Source organism: Serinus canaria, chromosome 4A (genome assembly GCF_022539315.1).
Source record: "Serinus canaria isolate serCan28SL12 chromosome 4A, serCan2020, whole genome shotgun sequence".
Lineage (NCBI taxonomy): Eukaryota > Metazoa > Chordata > Aves > Passeriformes > Fringillidae > Serinus > Serinus canaria.
In genome coordinates this window covers 15142900-15166558 of record NC_066318.1, presented here as the reverse complement: position 1 = coordinate 15166558, position 23659 = coordinate 15142900, and the positions used below count along the sequence as shown (strand labels likewise).

Below are 23659 nucleotides of genomic sequence, written 5' to 3'. Positions count from 1 at the left end.
CCTCTGGGCACAGGGAGCTCAGTGTCCCACACTGGGTATGATTACTCCCCCACCACAGCACAGCCCCAGAGGATACAGCTGCAGTGAGTGCAGACCCCCGAGGCACAGCACCCATCCCCACTCACCCTGTCTTGGCAAAGTTGGTCCAGTAGGTCATCACCACGGCGCTGAGCATGACGTCGTTCTTGGAGAAATTGCAGGGAAAGAGGTCTGTGGGGCCAATCATGGGGATCCCAAACACGTAAGGCACCTCATCCCCGTGGGCTGCATCGGACCATGCAGGCTTCATCAGGCTCTGGCAGTGGTGGTAGAAGGCGTAGAAGTAGGTGGGGGAGCCGTAGCGGGCGTGCAGGTCGGCTGTCACCACCGAGGGCTCTACCCACTGGTGGTCAGTGAAGAGGGCCACCAGAGTCTTGCGCCGTGTCTCAGGGTTGTCCCGGTCGGCCCAATCTGTGTACATGAACTTGATGGTCTCCCTCAAGGTGTCCTTGCCCTCGGGGTAGCCGTACAGGTTGTCTACAAAGTTGGAGACTGAGTAGTCAAAGTCACTGCCTGAGACGCCGTCCTCAGGGTCCACCACACCCTCTACAAACTTCAGCCCTTCACCCTGGTTGACCCCCAGCATGATATCATAGTTGAGGAACTCGCCCTGCTCCATCAGGATCTCTGGGTCATCCGGGATCACATCCCCATCAATAACTGGCCCAAAGGCCACGTGGTAGCGGGCTGGCTGGATGTCTTGCTCTACCAGCTCCTTGGCACTCTTCTGCCTCAGGCAGTCCACCATGTCCACGGTGTCCAGCACATTGCAGCCCACCTTGTCAGCCAGCATGCTGGTGTACTTCACAGGCTGGTAGTTCACTGCCCAGCTGGAGAGCGCGGAGCCGCTCTGGATAATGGCTCTCTGGAAGAGACCTGCAACACAGGCAGGGAGTGGAGGAAGCTCTCAGCAGGGTTCCAACATCCCAGTGCTGCACTGCAGGATGCAGCATGGAGAAGGCATTGATGATCTTGTAGCCCTGCAAGGACCCAGCACTGCAGCCCACACCCAGCCTTCTCCCTGAGCTTTGCTGCCTGCTGAGCTGGGCTCACACAGGGGGCTCAGCTCAGGGCTGCTGTGGGGATGGCAGGATGGCAGCTGGGAATGCAAGTGGGTGCTCCTGAAAGCAACCAAGGGCTGCTGTGCTCCCTGGGGATCCCATTGCAGGGGATGACCCAGCATCCTTGTCCTAGTGTGGGGAGAAGAGGGGCCATGGCTGCATCACAGCCTGGCCTTGTCAAGCAGCCTGTGCTACCCCAGCCACCCCAGGGATGTGTTACCTGGGCCCCTGAGGGGCACATGCTGCCCCTGGCTCAGCACGGTCTTCCAGCCCAGTTGGCCCCTGCTTCTTTGAGGAGCCAGGCTGTGGGCTGGCAGCAGTGGGAGGGTTAATGCCTGCTTGGGGACACTTAACCCTGCCGTGTCCCACCCCACTGCTTTGTCAGAGTCCCCCTCGACCCCCTCCCTGCTGCTTCCTGCCCAGCTGGGGCTGCTCAGTGCCAATCCGGCCCTGCAGGAGCACGCTGCCAGATGCACAAAGAGGGCCTTTCTGCCACCAGGAACACAGAGGGAGTGGACTTTCGCCCTGGAAAACGAGGCCACAAAGGCCCTGGCCCAGGCAGAGAAATGCGTGGCTTCGCTCCAGTCCCATGTCAATGGTGCTTGTGCTCAGAATACAAAGGGTGGTGAGGAAGCAGAGCCTCTGGGCCGTGAAAGGCAGCCAGTCCGGGGTGCACCCAGGGGTCCCTGCTCTCCAACCAGCCCTCTTTGCACCCCAAGTGCTGCCTGCACCCCTGCCAGACCCCAGCACTTGCTTTCCATGAGGGACTGTTCCAGGTGACCCCTGAACGGTGCTGGCACAGCAGTGTGGTGCCCATGGGGCTGCCCCTGGCCCCCTGAAATGCAGAGAACCCCTGTGCAACCAAGGCTGTGCCACTCTGCAGAGCAGCACCTTCCCGCAACAGAAGTGTTCAGAGGCTCCTGGCTCCCAGCCACCATGTCCATAGCTCTTGTCTGCACGCACAGTCCTCACTCTGCCAAGTACCTGACGTACAGTCCCATGCACTGGGACAAAGAGAAGTCACAAGCTCTGTTTGTCACCTCCCGGTGCCCTAGAAAGCCATACCCAGCCTACAGGCTGGAGACTGGCCATAGGCTTGCTTGCTCTGCACCATCATCCACGTGCCAAGGAGCCAGGATGGAGTTTCCTGGCTCCCTGGAGATGCTGTCCCAGCAGCAGCTATTGCACCCTGCCAGCAGCATCACTTCCCAGACAGACTCACCAGGCTGGGCTCTGGCCCTGCCCACCACTGCCTGGGGAAGTACAGGGCAGCTGATGTCACTGTCAGCTGGTCATGTCCCTGATGGAGCCCCTCTGCCATGTCTCTGCATGGCCACATCCTGTCCCAGGACTCTGTGAGAGCCCAGGCTTTTCATGTCCTCCTGCTCCATGCCAGCACCTGACTGAAGCCTGACAAGCACCCTGGGAGGCAGCAGCACCCTGCACTCCACACTGGACCTCTGCGGCCCGCTGAGGCCCAGGCAGGAAGGTGAAGTTCTGCCTTTCCTTCCTGTTCCCCTCCCTGGTGAGGGTCCCAACACACCCTGCTTCCTGCAGGACTGGCTGCCACAGCATGGTGGAGTCAAGTGGTGGGGCCAGGGCTCTGCCAGAGCGTGGCTGGAGCTGCAGACTGCCACCAGCTGCTGCCAGCTCCTGATTTCCTCTTTGCTTTGCCCAGTAGCTGAGACTGGAAGCACTTCTGGCGATGGCTGGGCCAAGCCCTGCTTAAAGCAGGGTGCTGGTGCCTTGTCCAACTGAGATCTGGAGGGATGGCAGCAAAGGGCAGAAGCCCCCATGGAGAAGGAGATGGGGCAAAGGAAGTACCTGAAGTTTGCCTGGCAGACTGCTCATGCCATGGTATGGCTGGCTGGAGAGTAAAACAGCACTTTGGTCATGAGGAATCAGAGGATTCAGAGTGATGAGGAATCAGAGTGATGAGGAATCAGAGTGACCCTACAAGGCCTGAAGCTGGCAGGGAGTTCCAGATTTCCCCAGCAGCCAGACCCAACATGTGCTGTACCAAGCCTCCAGTGTCTGTCTCTTGCAGCACCTGCAGAGCAGGCACAAATCAGCAGCTTCATTAATAGCTTGTGATCACCAAAAGTTTTATTTTGATGCAGTGGAAACAAACCTGTTCTGCAGGCTGCAGCTTAGCACTGCTCCCATGCTGTGTTCCAGAGCCAGCTACCCATCCCTGGGGATGTGGGTGCTCTGGCACAGGGAATTTTTTGAGGTCATTTTATGGCCATTTGGCTTTATGAGACACTGGCTGCAGCACTGAGCACTCCCCTCCTGCCCCACAGCATTTACAGCCAGCAGCAGCTCCTCTGCCCCAGCAGTGAGGGCACCCAGCACCTCTGAGAGCAGGGCAGCCACACCAGGGGCACTGGGGCTGCATGGGGCAGCAGAGGACTCAGCAGGTGCAGGGCTTAGTGGCCTGAAGTGTAGCGTCACCTGAGAAGTGCATATACTGGCAGGACTATTTTTCATGGCTGAAAAGTCACAAAGAGCAGCCCCTCCAATCCACCCTCGGCCTCTCTCCATGCTGCTCCAGTCTGGACCCCTGCAAGAGGCTGGGGCTACCTGGGCAGGCAAGCACACACTCCTGCACTCCTGTGATGGAAAGAAGTACCCTTAGAAGCATTGAGAATGCATTACACATAGTGTTCCCCCTCCAGCCTTTCACACTCAATATGGGCAGAGAAAACACTTTTTCTTTCTGCAGGAGCTTTCAGCCTGTAAAAGACTCCCCATCACCAGCCATCAGCGCTGCTGAGGTTCTGGAGGTCTCCATTCCTGTGTGATTCCCAGGCTGCTGAGCAGGGCAGCAGCTCTTCAGCTTTGAGTGCAATTTGCTGTGTGCCTCTGAAGGGCAGACTCATGCCTGTGTCTGCTGCTCACACATGTCCCTTTCTCCTCAGCACCACACCTGGGGATACAGCACTGGAAGATGGCTGCACCCTCATATAAAGCTCATGAGCAGGTCCCTGGTAGGCTGCTCCCCTGTGGACCATATCCACTTCAGGCTTTGCTCCTGTAATTTCCTTTAGGAAGTTTATCAAAAACACCTTCAATCACACAGTTAATTTTTCAACCCCTCAGTGCTTGATGTAAATGTCTTTGCAGGTGGCTTACATGCATTTGCTCTTATTCCAACACAGTCTTTTAGCACAAATAATTCCTTTCTTTATTTAGAGTAAACACTCTGCTATATTTACAGATATTAATCATTTTACTTCTACCTGTGTTTTGCTAGGTGCAGCACTTCCAGCTCTGCCAGTCCTCCACAGGGCCCTCCATCCTTCCCCAGGCTCAGGAGGGATGTCTGGGGTGCTCTGTCTTCCCCTCTATTCCAGTATAAATACTGGAATAGAGGGGAAGATCCTAGCACTGAGATCCCTGTTCCCAGTGCCGTGCATGATGCCCTGCACCCCCTCCACACCTGCACTAGGAACACCTGAGCACCAGCGCAGGACCCCTCCTGCCCCTGGAAGCAACCAAGGGCTGCTGTGCTCTCTGAGGATCCCATTGCAGGGGATGACCCAGCATTCCTGTCTTAGTGTGGGGTCCCCACCTCTCCCCACTCCAAGGGGCTGGGCCTGGGCTGCAGCCTTGTGCACAGGGAGCACCCACTGCATCCCTGTCTCCCACATGCTCTGCCACTGGCCTCTTTCTGCCCTGGATGAGAAGGTTTTGCCTCCTAGTCCTGGTCCACGCTCTCACCAGTGAGTGATTAGAAAGCAGCCCTGACTTTGTTAGGCTGGGCAGCAGGACCCGGGCGGGCTCCCCTCCCTGGGGTAGCATCAGCAGGGCGTTAGCTGCAGCTGCAGCAGCCTCGGGCAGGGCTGACACCTACCTTCCGAGTGGTGGGAGAGGGTGAGCAGGCTGACACAGGAGGCGCCGATGCCCGAGCCGAAGACGGTGATGCGCAGGGGATCCCCCCCGAAGAAGGCGATGTTCTCGCTGACCCAGCGCAGCGCCTGGATCTGGTCCAGCAGCCCGTAATTGCCCTTGGCAGCCTGGTCCCCCGTGCTCAGGAACCCTGAGGGCCAAGGGGAGCCCGGTTAGGGATGAGGAAACAGGGAAAGTCCTGGTTTCCCACCCCCCTTCCCCTGACCTACGGCAGCTTCTGTGGGACCCTATCCCACCATGAGACCAAGCTACCAAGAGAGTTTTGTGAGTTCTAAGCTGGAGCAGGGACACCACTGAGCTCCAGCCACCCTCTGCAGAGCACAGAGGGGTGAGAGAGCAGCTGCAAACCTCGGGGAGCCTCTTCGGCCCACAACAAGCAGTGACAGGGTAAAGAGCACAAAGCTCTGTCCTACCCATACCACCACCTGGGCTAGAACAGCTCAAGACATCTCACACCAGCCCTAAGGAAAGCTCAGAAAGTATCAGTGGCTGCAGGCAGGGCGAGTGTGAGCACAGCCAATGCCTTCCATGGACTAGTGTGGTCTGGGGGAGGCTCTGTAAGTGTCAGGAGGTGGGCTGGGCAGAGAGGAACCGACTGCAGCTTCAAACACAAAGGCTCTTGGTGAGGAAGAAGGCGAGAAATGCTTTCAATAGCACAGGAAACACCCAAGATAAGTTATCACTCTTTCGTTTGCTTTGACTTTAAGCAGGAAGCCAAAACCTGAGGGGCCCGAGGGAAAATCCAGGCAGGTAACACCAGCACATAGGGAGTGGCCCCAGGGCTGTGCTGGCACTTGGAGGGGGTCTGGCTGGGTGTGGTGCCCCACCTCAATGGAAATGATGAAGGCACCACTTAAATCTAATGGCATATTGTGACTCATGTGTCTTATCTTTGCACCTATCCATTTTAGGACTTTTGACATTAAAAGGTTTTGAATAGGTTAACTATCATCTTCCACATGAAACTATGGGCTCTGCAGGCCATTAGAGGAACGTGCTGCCCCAGGTCCCAGCCAGGAGCCCAAGGGAGAGCAGCATGCTAGGCTGGATGGCCAGGAAGAGAGTCAGCAGCCTGGCTTGGAAAGGAGCTGTCCCCAAACCTCTACATCCCTTGTTCTCACGCTGCCAAAGGAAGCAGCAGTGGTCTTCCATCCCAGCCTCCTGTGTCTCAGCCCCCTGGGGGTTTCTCCTGCTTCAGGCAGGGGACTGCATTGCCTTTTGACCCTCTGTCCTCATTTTGCCTCTCTAAGTCACCAGTGCTTTTGGAAACAGGGCTGTCACCCTCCTCAGCATGGCACCTGACACCTTCTGTGGTCCCCACTGCAGACGGCCACGTCATGGTGCGTTACTGAGGGGGTCCCAGCAGCACAAATGGCTTGGAGGCTGCCTGTGCCCAGGGAGGGAGAGCTGCCAGGTCCCCAGGACAGCCAGGCAGTACCCGCTGGCACCTCACCCGTCTGAGCCTCTCAGGAGGAGATGCTGGGTAAACACATTTATTATTCATTTAACCACAAACCAATATTTGCTTTCAGTTGAGCCAGTTTGAGTAAATGAGCCGGGGGGGGCTGGTGCCAGGACCCAGCCTGGGCTGTGACCGTGTGCTGGGGGATGTGCCACGTGGCACTGCTGGGCTGCCAGGGCCGAAGGCAGGGGCAGTGCCCGCAGCACATCCCGCCGGGCCCTCCGCCCCCTCCGCCCTCTTTCCGGCCGGCCCGAGCCCGGGCAGGCTCAAGGGCTGTCCCTCTGCCCGGCTGTGCTGCCGGCACAGCCCACGGCAGCCAGCTCATACCGAGCACTCCAACGCGGTAGTTCAGGGTGATGACAATCACGTTCCCGTAGCTGGCCAGGATGCTGCCGTCTATCATGTTCCCCGTGCCCTCCATGTAGGAGCCACCGTGGATATAGACCATCACCGGCTTGGCCCCGCTGTCCCGGATGTCTGGAAGGAGAGGTGGTTACACACAGCACCGCACCGATGGCCGCAGCACCCTGCCCGACAGGCAGACCAAGGACAAGGGCAATGCCAGCTGCCAGGACCAGGGAGGGGGCTTAGGAGCCAAAGCCAGAGCTCTCCTGGGGCCACAGCATGGAGCCCCAAAGCCAAACACCACTGAACCAACCCTGCCAGCCCCTCTCCGGGAGGTGGCTGTTGCTGCTCTGTCCCCGCACTGCTGTCCCCTCAGGGGTCTGAGCACGTGAGGGAGGGACGCTGGCTGGACCCGCTGCTCTTTCCCGGAGCTGGGCTCTGGCGTGGTGTGGGAGCCAGATCAGGTCTGCTGTGGGTGGGAGCTGCAGAGTCCAGCCCCAGGATGCAGCCCCATGTCCTGTCTTTGGCTGGACCCAAGTACTCCTTGAGTCCTGGAAGCTGGCATTGCGGAGGGGGGCAGGGATGGGGGTGTGCAGGACCTAGAAGGGGGGGCCACTGATGTGTGCTCCAGTGTCTTACTCTCCCACTCCCCGTTCCCATTCCCCTGGGAAGGCAGGGACCTGCCTGTCTGGATGTAATCCCACGGCACCCCAGTGCCCAGACACAGACATGGTGATGAGGCAGACAGTGTATGCACGTGTGCGTGTCAGGGAGGTGAGCACGGAGTCTGGACGAGGACAGGGCATGAGGCATGGAGTGAGGATGGGCAATGGGACCCCGAGGGCTGGGGAGGAAGGACAGTGGGAGCCTAGGGGACAGGGAGCAGCCACGCTCCCTCTCTCGACTTCTCCTGCCCAGGGGACATCCTGCCCCTTCTGCCCCACTGGCTGGTGATCCCTCATGGAGCCATGGCCACCCACAAGGGCACAACATCCTGGTGCATCCTGCCCATGTCACATGGACGAGGCAGTTGCACCCGCCCTGGAGACATCGCCAGGTCCCACATGCCTGCGCTGCCCAGCCCTGTCCTGGGCTGGCCATCCAGACCCATGGACTTTGTTCTCCCTTGTGCTCACTCACGCCCAGCACCTTGCTCAGGTGGGCTGGCAGCGCCTGCTTGGCCTCAGCTGCCCTAGGCAGCTGCTGCTCCCTGCCTGCCTCCCTCAGCAGTGCAGCACAGCACTGTCCCACCAGGACTGGGACCCTTGGGGCACAGCCACACCAACGCCAGTGCCCGGCTGAGCTGTTCGTGCTCCCTCACACCCACCTAGGCCCTGCCCATGTCCACTCCTGCCTGTGGCTTGCCCATTGTAGGAGGCTGCAGGCCAGGCTGATGGGTACCTGTGGCCATTCTCACCTCCAGCTGTGGCCCATGGCATGGCTAAAGGTGCCCTCCCATACAGAAAACCTCTTCCCTCCAGGAGAATGAGGCTACGCCAAACCCAAAACCTGTGCTGTCTCTTTTCCTATTGCCAGAATGTAGCCAGACAGATGCACAGACCAGGGGAGCAAAAGGTGCTTGCAGCTCCTCCAGGACAGACATTGTTTTTGTGGCACAGCCACACCAGGACAATTTTTTCCAGTATCACCTGCTTGAAATGTGAGGGGCAGGAACATCAGTGCCTGTGCCTGTGTCTTCTCCATCCTGCACCCACTCCCTGACATACAAAGGGCCCTCCTCCCAGCAGAATGGCAGCAAGGTACAGAGATGTACCAGGCAATAAACATCTCCCAACTGCTGCAGCACATTTTGGTGTGTGTGGATTTAGCACAGTGGAATCACTTAGGCTGAACGCCAGTTTACGCCCTGGTACAAGAGATCATGGGGCACAGGTTAGCTGGAGTAAACAACAGGGTTTTAGTACTGCCAAGGAAAAAGTTTTTCATCTATTTCCCAGATCCTAAATGCCATCTGCCAGGCCTCGTTCGAGCTGCCTCGGGCTTTCTGCACACCATGAGGCTTTACTGTCCTCAGCACATTAGGGCTGTACCCTGGCCAACCCTTCCTCCTACCTCCTCATCACATCTCTGCAGCCAAACACGCTGACTCCATAACCTGCAGACAAACCACCCTGTTTTACTAAAAATAGCCTATTCTGCAGCTTGCTTAGTCCTGGCATACATCTAGAATCACATCTGCCTGAAAGGCTGCTTGCTCTGTCTTGGCTGGTGCTTGCAAGCAGGACCTAACTTCCACAGGGTGAGGAAGGAGAGAAGTTAACAGAACCAAATGGACCCTGGGTCTTCTGTGTGTGGCCAGATGTCCTCTGGGTGCCAAGTGTTCAGGCTGCTGGCACAGCCACGGCAGGTTCAGGCAAGGGTGGATGGGGAGGCTGCTGGCTCCCAGATGCATGTCACTGACTCTGGAGGGACGAAGCTGGAGGTGGGATGTGACCTGTGGGCTCAGGGTGAAATGGGCCCAGGTGCCCAAGGGCTTCTCTCCTCCCAAGCTGCCATGCTTCCTCCCTGCCCTCGCTCCAACTGAGCAGGAGCAAACTCCTCCTAAAGCAGAAAAACCCCATGAGCTTTCCCCCGTCAGGAGGAGGGGAAGGTCCTGGGTGCCCTGCACAGCCGGCCAGCCTGCCCCCCACCCCGCGCAGCTGCCTGGCACGGCAGACAGACACACACAGGGCTCCCTGGGGGTGGCAGCGGATGGCGGCACACGGAGCTGCTTTGCTTTGCTTTGCTTTGCTTTGCTTTGCTTTGCGTGTCATGCAGTGGCAGCCTCGAGCACAGAAATACCTTCGTCTTCATCACCGTCATTATCCGCTAAGTCCTCGCCCTGTTTCTTAGCGCTGGCTCCTAGGGACCAAACACGAGGAGACAGAACAAAAAGGAAAACAAAAGGAAATAAAAACAAAACAACAAAAAAAGAAAGAAAGAAAGAAAAAAAAGAACACAAAAAAAAAAAAAAAAGAGAATTCAAAAATAGCATGATAGCAGAGACGGTGGGGCCACGCCTGTACCCCACAGCATTGCTGGTTACTCACACTGCACCTCTCCCAGAGCCAGGGCAGTGTTGGGCACGGGCAGGGCTGCCCCAGGAGTGTGCCAGGTTGCTGCTTCACCCAGGCCCCTTCCCAGATCCTCCCTGGGGAGGGCTGGGGTGCCAGGGAAGACACGAGTGGGGCTTGACAGCATCAGCACTGGTGGTGGATGAGTCTCTCTAAGCACTTACTGATCCTCCTGCATCCCAGCCTGGCCCCCACCTGGTCATGCACCCTCAGCTCCAGGCAAGGCTCCCTCTCCTAGCACCCAGCCCTGCTCCCAGCTCTGCTGCCCCTGGGGACAACTGTCCTCTGCAGAGCTCACATGACCGCTTGCATGGCCACTGACCACCAGGCAGGCTCCTGCCCATCACCCCCACACGGTGTGTGGCTCCTTGTTGTGCCTGGCCACGAGGGCCAGACATGAGACCACTGCATGAGACCACCACAGCACACAGGGATCCTTCACGACAGCTGCTTCCTTGAGCTGCCTGGCTCCATCCTGCACCAACTCCCTCCTTACAAGACATGTTCCATGTTTCACTGAGGATTTCAAAGGCACCAGTCAGCTTGACCTGACCAAGGAAGAATCCTAAAGATATGAGTTTCTGTAACATCCTGAATGCCTTACAGTTGTTCTGTGTCCCTTCACCAACCTGCAGTGCTGGGGCATGGACCAGCCCAGCAGCCCCATGTGGATTGCTGCTGTGGATGGCCTTCAGTGAGCCTGGCACTCCCCAAACTGCAGCCAGCAAGAGCAAGGAGAGGTGGCCTGTGGGCTGGCAGAGAGCAGGGGTGCTGAAAAACCTGTGCCAAAACCCTACTCCTGCAAAGGACTGCATGCCAGTGTAGACACAAAGGCAAGTGGTGCCATCCCTTGTACCCTGGAGCTCTGAATTTCAGGAAGAGGCTGGGTGTTCTCATCCTCCTAGAGCTGCAGACCAATGCCTGCAAGTCCTCTGCTCCCTCATGCCTGCTACAAAAAGTTCCCCAGGGGATGGTGACCTCTGGGGAGACAGCAGGGTTTCCCCCAGGCAGGACTCATCCACACAGTGCCTGCACTGCTCAGGGACCTTCCCCTGAGACAAGGGGGTCTGACACCCTGCCAGGCACCTGGCTGTCCCCAGGGTCCTGCTGCCACCACCAACAGCTCCCATTGCCACAGAAAGGGCTTTCACAGCCCCCAGCAAAGCTCACACCAGCAAGGGGCAAGCCTGTGGCTGCATGGAACTATAGGACTAAATGCACAAAACTGGTCAGAAAGACAAAACTGGGGAGCCATGCCCAGTCAGTCTGGGAGTGGCATTCTGCAGGTGACACAGGAGGTGGATAACAGAGATGGCAGCATGGAGTGGGACAGGATTTGAATTTACAAGGAATCTGTGATGGGGGAGGAAGAGATCTGAAATGGCTGTAAGGCAGCTCCATCAGGGTGAGAGGCTTGTAGAATGCCTTTAGCAGACATGACCTGCTGGAGAAAGTCTGGAGGAGCAGCAACCAGAAACCTCAAAAAATCCAGCAGGCATGAAAAGTTTACAGAAGGGTGGGTCACATGAATGCTGGGAGCAGAGGCATGATGGGAGCTGCAGTAGCATCCCAACACATGAAAGAATACTGTGAGGTGGTGAGGTGGAACAGCAAGTCCCTCTCAGGCAGCCCTGGGGCTACAGGAGGCAGGATGAGAAGAAAACCTTTCTGGCAGAAAGGGCAGAGAAGCACTGGAAGAGGCGGCCTGGGGAGCTGTTTAGGACCAGGTGGGACACACTGCCAGAAAGAGGTGATGTAGAGCTGCTCCTGCCAAGGGCAGGGATTGATCAGCTGTCTCATGTGCTGTTCTGATTTTCCCCACCATGCTCCAGCCCCACCCCTTCACCTCCTGCTTCACCACCCGGCCATCCTGTGAGCATCTCACATCCTTCTCCTCTTTCCACCCAGCACCACCCCCATCCCTGTCATCTCCTGCCCTAGCACCTCAGCCCCAGCATCTCCCCCTTCCTGCTGCATCCTTCCCACACTGCCTGCCCAGCCCACCCCCAGCCACACACTTGGCTGGGCATGTGCAGCCACTCAGCCTCTTTGCAGGAGCTGCAAGCTTGACCTACTGTGTCTTCATTAGAAAGAGCTGCAAGCCCAGAAAGCACTTAAATGACGAAGTGCTCATGCAATATTTGTAACCAGTGCTGTGCACCAACCTCTTGGTACTTCTAAGGGATAGGGATTTTTCTCTAATGAAGACAACACCCTGTGAGCCTTGATCCACACTGTGTTTCAGAGTTGAGAAGCTGACCACCGGCAGTTGGAGATCATTTTCCACTGCCAAAGGCCCTGGTGCTGTTAAAGCCTTGGGACTGGCCAGACTACAGCCCTCCAGCCTGGTCTCCTTCAGGGACAGAAGTCTCTGTGCAGATGAGAATGGAGGAATCAGCTATGAGGACTTGTCAGGTTGTAAAAGAGGGCAGTGGACAACATCTCTGTGACCTGAGCACCTGTCCTAGCTGAGCAGGGAGGGATCCAGCTGGAGACTGCTGCTGCAGAGCTTAGGAATGGCTGGGACAAGCCTCCAGCAACCTGAGCTTCAGGCACCGCAGAAGAGATGGCAGAAAGCAGCACTTGGAAGCTAAGCAAAGCAAGAATGCAGTGATGCAGGCCAGGGGAAGGGGATCAGCAGTGGCATGTGTGTGTGGCAGATGCAAAGCACAAGCCTCACCCATCAGCAGGAAGGTGCCAGGGTGGTTATGGCCAACACCGACTGTTGTGACCAAGTGGGCTTTTTGCCCCTTGCTGCAGTGCTCACCTCCAGCACAACCCACCAATGCCCCCCAGCTTGTGTCAGCAACCACAGCTTCACTTCCCTCACCCAGTAACACTTTCCACTGGCTGCTGCCATGTTCAGGGACACCCAGGCCAGGAGACCTTCCTCTGCTCTAAGAAACGCCACCACACAGAGCCCTGCAGCACCCATTCTCATGAGGATGGGTTTAAGCCTATGGACTCACAGCTGAAAAAACTAAAAGGGCTCATGGCTCTTATTCTCCTTACCCATCAAAAACACCCTCCACTAACCCAGGAAGTGAATGTCTGTTGTCTGCCACTTCACTTTAAGCTGACTGCAAAGTGACATTGTTCAGGCTGATAGGAAGGATGCAGACGCTTTTATCTGAGCCACTAGGAAGATTTAAGTTCAACTTTAGTTAAAAAAAAAAAAAAAATCACTTTGCCTGAAACAGGGGCATCCATGCTGGATTTATTCTATCTTGAGTAAACCATACCAACAGCGCTGACACCAGTGCAAACAGAGATAAAGCAGGGTAAGGAGCCTCAGTTCTCAGAGCCCTCATTCTCAGCATGGTGTGGATAAGAGAAGAGCAGGAGCCTGAGATGACACCTTTCCAGTTCCAAACGTCTGTTCAGGGCACCCATAGGCAGCTCAGCACCCTCTCCTCAGTGGGAGCTCCCTGGGGCACCCACTCCTGTTAAGCAGCCAGGATGCTGCAGGGAGCAGAGCCTCTGATGGCTTCATGCACCCAAAGGGACACCTGCTGCCAGCCACAGCATCTCAGCTGCCTCTCTGGGAGTGACAAGGGACAGGGCCAAGAACGGTGCAGCTGTTGAACCTGCTGCTGCACAAGCCCACAGGCAGGGACAGCTCAGCTGGGACCTGTGTCATCAGCCCTTGCTCCAGGACTGCAGCACACCTCGGTGCTGCCCTGCCCCTCCCTGCCCTGGAATGATGCAGAGGAGTTATCTCCATCCCTGAGTGGACTCTGTAAAAGCATTGCATCTCCTCACGCTCTGCTGCCCCCGCAGCACAAACACCGACCCTCACCTTGGCAAATCTCTCCCCGGAGTGGAACTGGAGCACCAGGGCGGTAGTCTGCCCACAGCCAGCCCTGCAGAGCAGTAGGCTTCGAGGGGGCTGGGAAGAAGCTTCCAGCAAGGAAGCACTGCAGAATTCGTGCAGCTGTAGGGAAGCCTCAGCTGGTACTTGGACAAGTCAGCTTCTTGGAGAGCAGCAGAGAAGCTGCTGAAGTGCTTCCTGAGCCCAGGAGCTGCTGGGAGCTCCAGCCCCCTTCACACAGCAGAGGAAGATGCTGGACCTGCACATTTGTCTCTGCAATGTCACAGACTCTTCGCAGTCCCAGCCAGAGAGATTTGGGCATTCGCTAATGAGAACCAGGAAGAGCTGCTTAGTGCAGGGCAATCACATTTTTCCCCTCCAAAAATGACATCCACCTCCTCATGCCCTGCAGCAAGGATTGCCCAGGCTGGTGAGGAAGGGAAGGAAAAATCATCTTGGCATCTACCATAGCCAAAAAAAGGCTGGAAGTGTTGGCAGCACAAAGCATGGGGCAGAGCTGCATTTTGCAGATAGGTACTGTGCTCCCAGGGTGTGTGTGTGTACGTGGTCTTTGGGTGGGCAGCACTATTTTTGCAGCAAAATCTGAGCCTCAAATGAGCCTCAGTGCTATCAGCTCCCCTGGCACCATGCATGGCTAGCTGCTCTCAGAGCACTGCTGCCCTGTACTGCTACCAGAGAAGGGACCAATGTGTATGGAGGAGACTGGCATTTAGAAAATTTCCATAGAGGAAATGACTGTGGACAACTGGGCAGGGAAACAGGGATGTTTTTTTGTCCCAGAGATAAACAAGCATGACTGATAAATTCTCAGTCTTTTGTCTGCTCTGAAATACACAGAGCTTAGGGGTGGCAGAAGTCATGAAAACTCCAGTAAGGTGGGAGCTGAGGCATTTTCAACCACCAAAATACTATTCTGTGAGAGGAGAGCTTATCACTGCTCATCTGTGGCCTTAGAAATAGTACTCATGATTATTCCAGAATGAGTCAATGTTCAAATGTTCAACCTGAGGAAATCAGCACTGCAGGTACATTACCCTCTCCCCAAGCATTACTAACCTAGGATACACAATGAGGAGTGTGGGAGCTTCTGTGTTTCATCACAAGTGACTCAATTAATTCAAGCCAACAGCTACCAGCGCCTGGCCAGAGCGGGAGGGAAGTGCCAGTGTCTGGGTGCTTTAATTCTTGGCACGCCACACCTGGATGTCCAAATGGCTGGCACTGGGCATCTGCTGGTCCATGAGTCAACAGAGGCCAGTGGGGGCAAAGGGAATGTCCCCCACCAGCTCCCTGGGAGGTGACCAGAGGCAATTGCAGATGGGCTGCAAAGAAACCCTGCCCATGAGCAGAGCCAGCGGGGAGGGAAACCCAGGAGATGAGCACACCCAAGGTGTTTTGTCATGCCTTATATCATCCCCTTGTCTGGCAGTAACCTGGAGCCTGCTTCCCTGGCCCTGGCTGCAGGGGGGTGGCGGGGGGCTGCCAGCCCTGGCAGCCGGTGGGAGGGCCGGGAGAGGAAGCGCTTTGAAGTGGCTGGTGATCACTGGCACAGCCGGCTCCGGAGGCAGCGTGCAGAGACTCCCTAATGTGCCAGCCCTTTCAGGGGCAGCCTTGGCACTCAGAGAGATGGCGTGTGAATAGCCAGGACAGCAACAGGAAAAGCAAAGCAAAGAAACCAAACAACAGAACTGGGGGAAACGGCTGGAAGGAAAGCGCTCCCCAAACCTTCAAGCCCAGCTGCACTGGCCCCGCCAAACCCAGGGGTGCAGGGAGACAGAGGCTGGGATGCAGGGATGCTGCTGCTGCTGCTGCAGGATGCCCAGGACAGCAGCCTGTGCAGGGCAGATGCCCTGTACTGAGCCTTTCAGAAGAGCTTGGCTGCCTGACCATCCACACGTTCATCTTTGGGATGCACAGAGCACTCAGCACTCCCTGCCTGCACGAGGCTGTGTGGAGGGATGGGTGAGGTATTGTGTCTGACACGGGGCTGAGCCAGCTACCACTTGTATGTCTCTACTCCCTTGTGCATGTCACTGGTTGGGAATACAGGATTATTTAGGGGCAATGGGGGAAGGTCAGGGGAGGCAAGGCAAAGCAGACATGTCTGAACTGGAGGTGCTTGGCTCCCCATGGGGCATCTAGGGCTCAGGGAGGCTGCTGTGCCATGGGCTGGAGACCAAATCCTTACTGGCAGGACTGGCGTGGGGGTGTGGGCAGTGGGGAGCAGCCCTGGCAGGCACAAAGTTCAGGGCAGAATCTGCAGCATTTACACAGCCAGGAGAGGCTTTATGCTTTTAACCAAGGAACTCTGGATGCAAAATGATCAGGGATGCAATGGGGGAAAAGCTCAGCCCAGGATGGACTGCAGTCCCCCATCACACAGGTCCTTCCCTGAGCAGGTCCATACACCCCCCAGTGGGGTAACCCAACCTAAGGGAGGGATGCATTTGAGTGCTACCTGCCATCAGAGGCTACTGCTCATGGCCAGGGATGAGGAGGCTGTCAGTGCCAGTGGGATGAAGGTGGCAGTGCAGGCTCAGCCCAGGAGAAGCTGTTCTGAAAGGCCTGGAGCAACATGAGCATCCTGATGACCTGACCCCAGAGCTGTGCTCCCAGCTGGCCGGAGCATCCGTGGGGCTCCTCCCAGTGGGAAGCAGGGGGTGGCAGGGGGGCTGCTTGGAGGGTCCACAGTCCGGGTGGCAGCACAGAGAGGTGCTGGAGGAGTGCTGCAGGCTGGGGGCCAGCCAGGCACCCTCTCACTCTCTCACTCTCTCTCTCTTTCCTCTCTGTGCCTCTCTGCCGGTCGGCTTGCTACATACCTCCTTTCCTACATATTTTCTTGTTGGGCTTTCGGGTGCATTCCTTGGAAATCCGTTTTACTGTAAAATGAATAAAAGACTACAAAATAACAGGAGGCTCCACTGATGGGAGTGGGCATGCAATCACAACCACGCTGCTACCCTCCCACCGCCCCCGGGACCGCGGGAGGTGGGGAGGGAGCGTCGCCATGGGAGGAAAACTCTGGGCCAGCCGTGCTGGGCGAGAAGGAAGGCATGATGCATTCCGTGGGCCCCAGAGACAGAGGAGTGGAGCCAGGCAGCCTGGGAGAAGGCACCGACCCGCCAGGCTGCTCTGCTGTGTGCAGACCGCTGCGGGTCCCTTCCGGCCCGCTGAAAATCCCTGGGGACTCCTGTTGCGGTGAGGCTGGGGCGGGCGTGCGGGCAGGCGCTGCCTCCTCTGCCCTCTACTTACAGTTCAGGTGGGATCCCCTACAAAGGAAAAGGTTAGACGAGGAGGCACCCAGCGCCGCTCAGCCTCACCCCAACAGGACCATGCCCCGTGCGTCCCCAGCACGCCAGGCTCATCGCTCTGCCGCTGGCCCACCGGCGCACGGAGGAGCAGCCAAACGATGTGTCTGCCGGTGCACCCCAACCTCCCATCCGTACCAGGGCCCAGAAAAGGGCTCCGTGGTCCCTTTCTTGCCGGAGCATCTTCCCAGGGAGAGGCAGAGAGTGTTCCTCCCAGCCGCAGCCCACGCCCACAACTAGCGCATGGACCTGGGGAGGGTGGGAAGCAGGGAGGAAGGACGAACTCGAACCAACTCAAGACAGAACCTGGCACTCGGCGCCTGTGGGGAGCACAAATCAGCTTGTCACTCTGTGGATCTGCGGTCAGAGAGTCGGATTCAGATTTAGCAATACAAGAGAGGAACCTGTGATGATGCCATGGAGGTGGAGGGGTGGGACTGGGAGGCGTGGAGGAGCAAAAGCACGCGAGACAGAGATGGCAGCTGAGGGCAAGAGGGCAAGCTGCGTGGCCAGAGAAAGCTTTCCACAAACAGACAGCATGCTGCAGGGTCCACAACCACATGCTTCAAACACAACACCCAGGTGAGACCAACCACTGCTGGGGAGGGGTGGAGTGACCCCCCCCTCGCTCTCCTGCGGTCACCCCAGTGGGGACTCACCATCCTCCGTGGGGATGTAGATGTTGAGGTACAGACAGTCCTCGTTGGGGTCCTGGATGTACGTGGCCACAATATCCAAATTGGAGGTAAACCAGATGGGCAGCATGATCTCGGGAACGGCGTTGTGGATGTTCTGGGGGCAGACTGGTGAGAAGTGGGTAGCGTTCCTGATGCCTGACCAGGATGGTGGTGGCTCGGGGGGCATGAATCTCTTCTCCCCGACTGGGGGAGCAGCATAAGGAACCCCCAGGTACTGGTCCACGGGCCCCAGGATCTCACTGGGCAGCGGCACACGCACCCCTCGTAACTTCCCATAGTGCGTGTTGACAGTGGGCGAGTAGACCTGGCCCTCCACAACCATTGAGGCAAAGCTCAGGACCCAGAGGGTGAGACGCAGGTCCCAGCTGGCCACCAGCTCAGGCACTTGGAGAACAGGGGGGAAGAGAGGGCTTCTCCAGAGTATCAGCCACATTGTCTGGGAGAAACAGCACCAACATCCAGGCCTGAAGCTCCTGGGGCGAGGTCTCAGAGCAGCCCCATCACACCAAGCCTCCAATTTGCCCACCAGGAACAGACGGAGCAGAAGAGACAGGAGTCAGGGGTGCGCAGCCACACCTTCTGCTGGGTGAGTGGGAGCACGGACGCAGGGAGAGGTGGCACCAGCTCCTCACGGCCTCCCAGCTGCCTGCTGCTGCCTGCCTGCCAGCGGCCCAGCCCGGAGGTGACTGCTGATACTGTGGAGAGATGGAGGGAATTAACAGCAGACTTGCTCTGGAAGAGTTGAAGACCTGCAGTACAGAAGGAGCCAGGATGTCTGGCTGAGCCTCCCACCCATGGGTGCTCATTGGCTCTGCCAGCAGCCGGGCAGGTGGCTCTGGGAGCAGGCAAAAGCGGGCAGAACAAGCAGAGCATGTGCAGACACACACATGGTCTGCCCATGCCTGCAGAGCCTGTCCCCAGTGCTCAGGGGCTGCCCAGAGTTTGGGTGCCAAGATAAGCAGACAGTGCTGTGTCCCTCCCCATAAGGAGCCCGTTGGACACCACTGGTGCCAAGCACAGCCCCTGCACAAGATCCCACTGGCACCTCTCCTCTCCTGGCTGAGCCGGAGCTGCCTGTGCTCCGTGCCTGGGCTTCAGCACAGCACTGCTCCCCTGCTCGGGGCAGCATACACCGGCAAACTGGACCCACACGTCCTGGCCAGGCACCCATCCCGCCCACCAGCACAGTCCCCATCAGCTTCCCCCTCCACTGAGCAAGGCAGGGAGAGCCCAGGCAGGAGCCGGGTGTTGGGCGGGCAGGAGGGGAAGAGCCAGAGCGCTTGTGGGCATCTGCCCTCCTTCCAACCCGCTTGTGGGCATCTGCCCTCCTTCCAACCCGTTTGTGGGCATCTGCCCTCCCTCCCACCCGCTTCCTGCCCCGGCAAGCCCGGGAGGCAGAGCTGCGCTCCCACGTCCCGCCCGGGCTGGCAGCACCAGGAGGAGCAGCTGTGGCAGCCCCCGCGGGGAAGGGAGGGCACTGCAGATGGAGACCCGCGGATGTGTGTCAGCGAGCAGAGCTCCTGTGCCAGGGAGCCCTCGCTGGAGGCTCTGTGGATTCTCAGCGCTCTGCCCTTCACCTTCCAGCACCGCCTGGCGCATTTAGGGCTTATGTAAGTGCCCCTCGCCTGGGCTCCCCCCGCAGCACCGCTGCTCCCGGGGGAGCCGGGATCGGGGAGCCGCGGGGCTGAGCCCGTCCGGGGCTCCCCTCACCCGGCCGGGAGCGCAGCATCAGCCCCGGCGGCTCCGCTCCTCGGCGGGCGGATCTGCGGCCGGGTCCCCGCGGAAAGGCGGCGGTGGCTCAGGGGATGCTCACTCGTCCTGTCTCAGCCACATGTCCTCACGCTGGGAGAGACGGCAGCGGTGGTGAGGCACCTCCGCTTTGCCCCAGGGCATCCTGACATGCCCACCCGGTAGATCTCTCCCAGGCTCAGAGGGGAGCAGAGTTGCCTAGAAATTATTGGAGCACAAAATAAGGGCTGTATGCAGATGGGAGTTTGCAGCTCTGGTGGAGGTTCAGTTGGGCAGGGATTCCACAAATAGAGAACACCTCATCCAATGAGGAAAATCCGCAGGAAAAAATCCCCACCATCACCAAAAAAAAAATAAAACAACCAAAGAAAACCCAAAAAAAACCCAAATCTCCCAGACAGACAAACAGAAACCCACAAAAAAACCCCCACCCAAACAAAACACAACCAAAAACCCCCACAGAAAGTGTCTCAAATCTGTACTGCACATGTGCAGGCAACTCACTGCTGGTCATTAAGGGAATGAGCCCATGCTGTGCCTGCCCTCCTGATACACCCAAAGAACTTGGCAGCCTCAGAAATTAGGGTAACACAGTAAATAGAAACACTCATCTCAGAAAATAGTGTTACTGCATTCAGCCCACCCAGGCAGCAAGGCCTCGCAGGGCTGGGCATGCAGGCACCTCTCCAGAGCCTGCCAAGGGAATGCAGGTGATGCCAGACAAGGAGGGCAGTACCTCTCTGTACATCAGTCCCCTTCACCTCCTCCTGCCCCACCAGGCAGTGACAGAAACACACCAGCAGGAGCACGACACTGCTGTGTTATCCCCCCCAAAACAGATGCCAAAGCCTAAGAAATAAAAGCTGAGTCAAGGGCCAGAAGAACAGCTGAGGCACCCAGAGACCCCAAGCTCAGTTCTGCCCACCACTGCTGGAGCTGCCTCTGCAGCACAGTGCCTTGGCTGCCCCGTTCTGCCTGCAGCTCTGGAAGAAAACCATCATTCATCCCACATTCCTTGCTGCAATGCTCCTCCTTCAGCAGAGAGCTGACCTTTGCCTAATAGCGACATCCCAGGGGTGCAGGGCTGGCCTGGGACCCCCCAGAGCTGTATTCCCAAGCAGGACCACAAAGGTGCTTCAGACCCATCACTCTGCCTGACATTGCTAGAAGGCAAACTTCCCAGTGTAAATCTTCTGCTTAGGTTCCTTCAGGTACCACAGGTTAGGATAAAGATAATTATTAATGACTGTCATATCTAATTTGTATGACTGGAAGCCACAGGCAGCTTCCAGTCTTTATGATAGTGGATCCAGCGCTCCCTGCAGAGCCATTTCAACTGATCTGTCATCATTTTCTGTCTGCAGGAGCACCACAGCCCTGCCAGGGGTGGTTCATCAGCTGATTTCCCAGCTCCAGAGCTTCCTCATGGCTGCAGCCACATGCTGCCATGGGCACTGCTGCTCCACCAAGTCCTCCAGGAAAGGGATTTCACAGCACCAGGCAGTGCCACCACACAGCTGCCCAGCTGGGCTGTGCACACCAGGCACAGGGCTGAATTCACAACCCACTTTGCATCCGTGGAGCTTCCGCACGCCCACTGTAACCATCCTGTCCTGACACAATGAGGAATCTCTTTTTACAAAGCACAGCCAAAAAACTGCTTCTTGCTACAGCTCCTCAGAATTATGCTCTGATGATATTCCTCTGGGTTTTTGTTTAATCCTCATCCAGATCTGAAAAAACAAGGAAATCTGAAGACAAAAAAAAAACCCTAAGCTAAGATTGAATTGAGTACACATTCTTAACTTAAACAAAATGATGCTACAGGACTAAAAACTGTCTCCAATTACGAGCTTTACAAATCATGAGGCACAGAGGTGAGTTGCAAAAGAGATAGCCAAATATGTCCAGATATGGAGATGCACAGTCAAGGCCCAGCAGCCCTAATGTTACTCTGGAGAGCCACAAAGCCTTAACACTCAAATACAGCTCACGGTGTTTTAACATTTGTAATTCCACATTTGGTTCCATCATTTTTTAAAGACTCTTTGCCTCCATCTGCACATGGCCCTGGAGCACAGAATAAAGGCACCCAAACAATCTCGGTGACATGCTTCTAAGCCTTCCTATGTTTGGATTTTTTTCAATTACAAACCCGAAAGACTATGCAAACCCTATATGTGAAACTCCCTGGGTTTCAAATGCCTGATTTGGGATAATTACAATACCCCTGTAACACATCTGATACCCTCATATTGCTGTTCCGTGCTCTGTGCTTCTGATGTAACTTCATGTTAACATAACATTTAGGATGGGAATTTAGCCTTAATTTAATGCTGACAGACTGCCATAAAAACCCAAGCTTAATCCCTTCCACTGTGGGTTGTTGCATGTGCCTTGCATTGCTGCCTGCTGCATCAACAGCTCTTGAGCTTCTTAGTCTTCCAAAGCATGAGAAAGAGCTGAGAGACCATAGAAAGGACATTTCGTTCAGGGAAGCAATTCCCTTCACATCCCATGGGAGGTGGGAGCAAAACTTTCCCAGTTTTGCCGCCTACAGCGCTCTCACTGCTGCCTCCAGCAGGGAAGCCAAACGTGTCCCCCAGTGAAGATGGGTTGCTGCCTGCCAGGAGCCTGCCTGCCAACCAGAAATGAAACCAGGCTGGGCTGGGCAGGCACAGCCAAACTGGGAATGCTCACACAAGCATGCAGTGAGAAACTGGGAGCATAAAGACGCCGCAGGCATCCCAGGTCGCTCTGCCAGGCCGCTGGTGGGTGAGCAGAGGAAGTGAGGCTGCTAGCTCTTGGGGATGTTATTCATGTGCTTTGCAAAACAAATGCTCTATAGGTATTTCCACGGCCACACTGTCTGCCAGACGCTTCCTCCTCAACAAAGAGACGCTCTCCATGGAAACCTGGGCGGGTGGGATCCTCTGGAAGCCTCTCTGGCAGATGTATATTCAGGCATCTCGACACCAGCCAGACAAGCCGGATCCACACCTCCTCTGGCAGGCGGCCGAGGAGATGCCAGCAGCCAGCCTGCTCTCGTGTTGGACCCTTCACGGGGCCCAGCCTCCTGCCCTGGGGCACCAAGCCCCAGCTCATCACACTCATGTTGTGGCTCTGTGTCCCATGAGGTTCAGAGCCAGGACAGATGGAGACCTCAAAGCACCCAGCTGGCACGGATGGATGATCTCCTTCCAACAGCCAGCAGACAGGATGTCCCATTGCACCCTCCAGCCTTGTGCAGCTCTGCTCACCATCTGACCCCGCTGTACTTTGCTGAGAGCCAGCCTGCGCACCCCAGAACAAACATGCACTCAGCAAGCAGCATGAGAAACTTCTGCCTTCTCTTCTTCAGCTGAGCCCCAAATCTTTCCAGCAGCTCAGGCTGGTGCTCAGCTCTCAGGCAGCAGCACCTGCCAGACCCACTCCCCACCTGGCATCTTCTCTCCTCCGCTGGGCAGTAATGCCAGCTCTCACCCAGCCCCATCCCACCCTGCCTACAACACTGCAGAAAGCCACAGGAAGCCCTGGGGAGCAGAGAAGCTGCAGCACAACTGGACTGATGTGCTTGTGCAGTCCCTCAAGAGCATCCCTAAGCCTGCAGGTTACCCATCCCAGGTTACCCATCCAGGCCACAAGCAGACATTTCCAGGTCCCACAGCACTGTGGGGGCATTTCCCAGGTCCATACAGAGCTGGTGAACAGTGATAGATGGCTCACAGTTACACTGAAAGGGACATGTAGGGTTTCACAAAGGTCTGCCCTGCTGCTGCTGTTGCTCTGCTTTTCCATGAATGACCTAGATGATAGAACAAAGTACATTTCAAAATCTGCACGTGACATCCCAGCACTTCAGAGGCCAGGATGGGAGTTTGACATGCTCCTGACATGGACTGGGAAAAGGGCTGGGAGATGATGGGCAGGACTGTAAGGCATTGGGAGGCAAAAAAACTGCACAAAGAGGCCACAGAAGAAGAGACAGCAGCAGTTCTGCCACAAGGGTCATGAGGGCTACAGGTGAGTACAAACTGAATGTGAGCCAGCATATCATTGCCACAAAAAAGGCAACTACAGGAGGACGTGTGAAAGGCCAGCTTACACATGAAGTAATTACTCTCAACTCATAAAGACACACCAAGTCATTTTACTGTTGTCCAGAGAACCAGTTCATTC

At 56.7% G+C, this 23659-nt stretch overlaps 1 protein-coding gene across 4 annotated transcripts in view; it reads right to left on the bottom strand.

Annotated features, from left to right (window-relative positions):
* Positions 1-23659, bottom strand: part of NLGN3 (neuroligin 3) — a 39283-nt gene that overhangs the window by 2989 nt on the left and 12635 nt on the right. The window contains exons 2-6 of one of the 4 annotated variants that reach the window (XM_050974523.1): positions 17693-18426; positions 9622-9681; positions 6802-6951; positions 4957-5142; positions 126-915 (exon numbers count right to left, since the gene is read on the bottom strand). In XM_050974523.1, coding sequence (XP_050830480.1) covers positions 126-915; positions 4957-5142; positions 6802-6951; positions 9622-9681; positions 17693-18164 — 1658 coding nt within the window. In that variant the 5' untranslated portion in view covers positions 18165-18426. Of the gene's footprint in view, positions 1-125; positions 916-4956; positions 5143-6801; positions 6952-7132; positions 7403-9621; positions 9682-17692; positions 18446-23659 lie in introns of those variants that run through there. The other 3 variants (XM_009099445.4, XM_009099446.4, XM_030228938.2) reach the window with 3 other exon arrangements.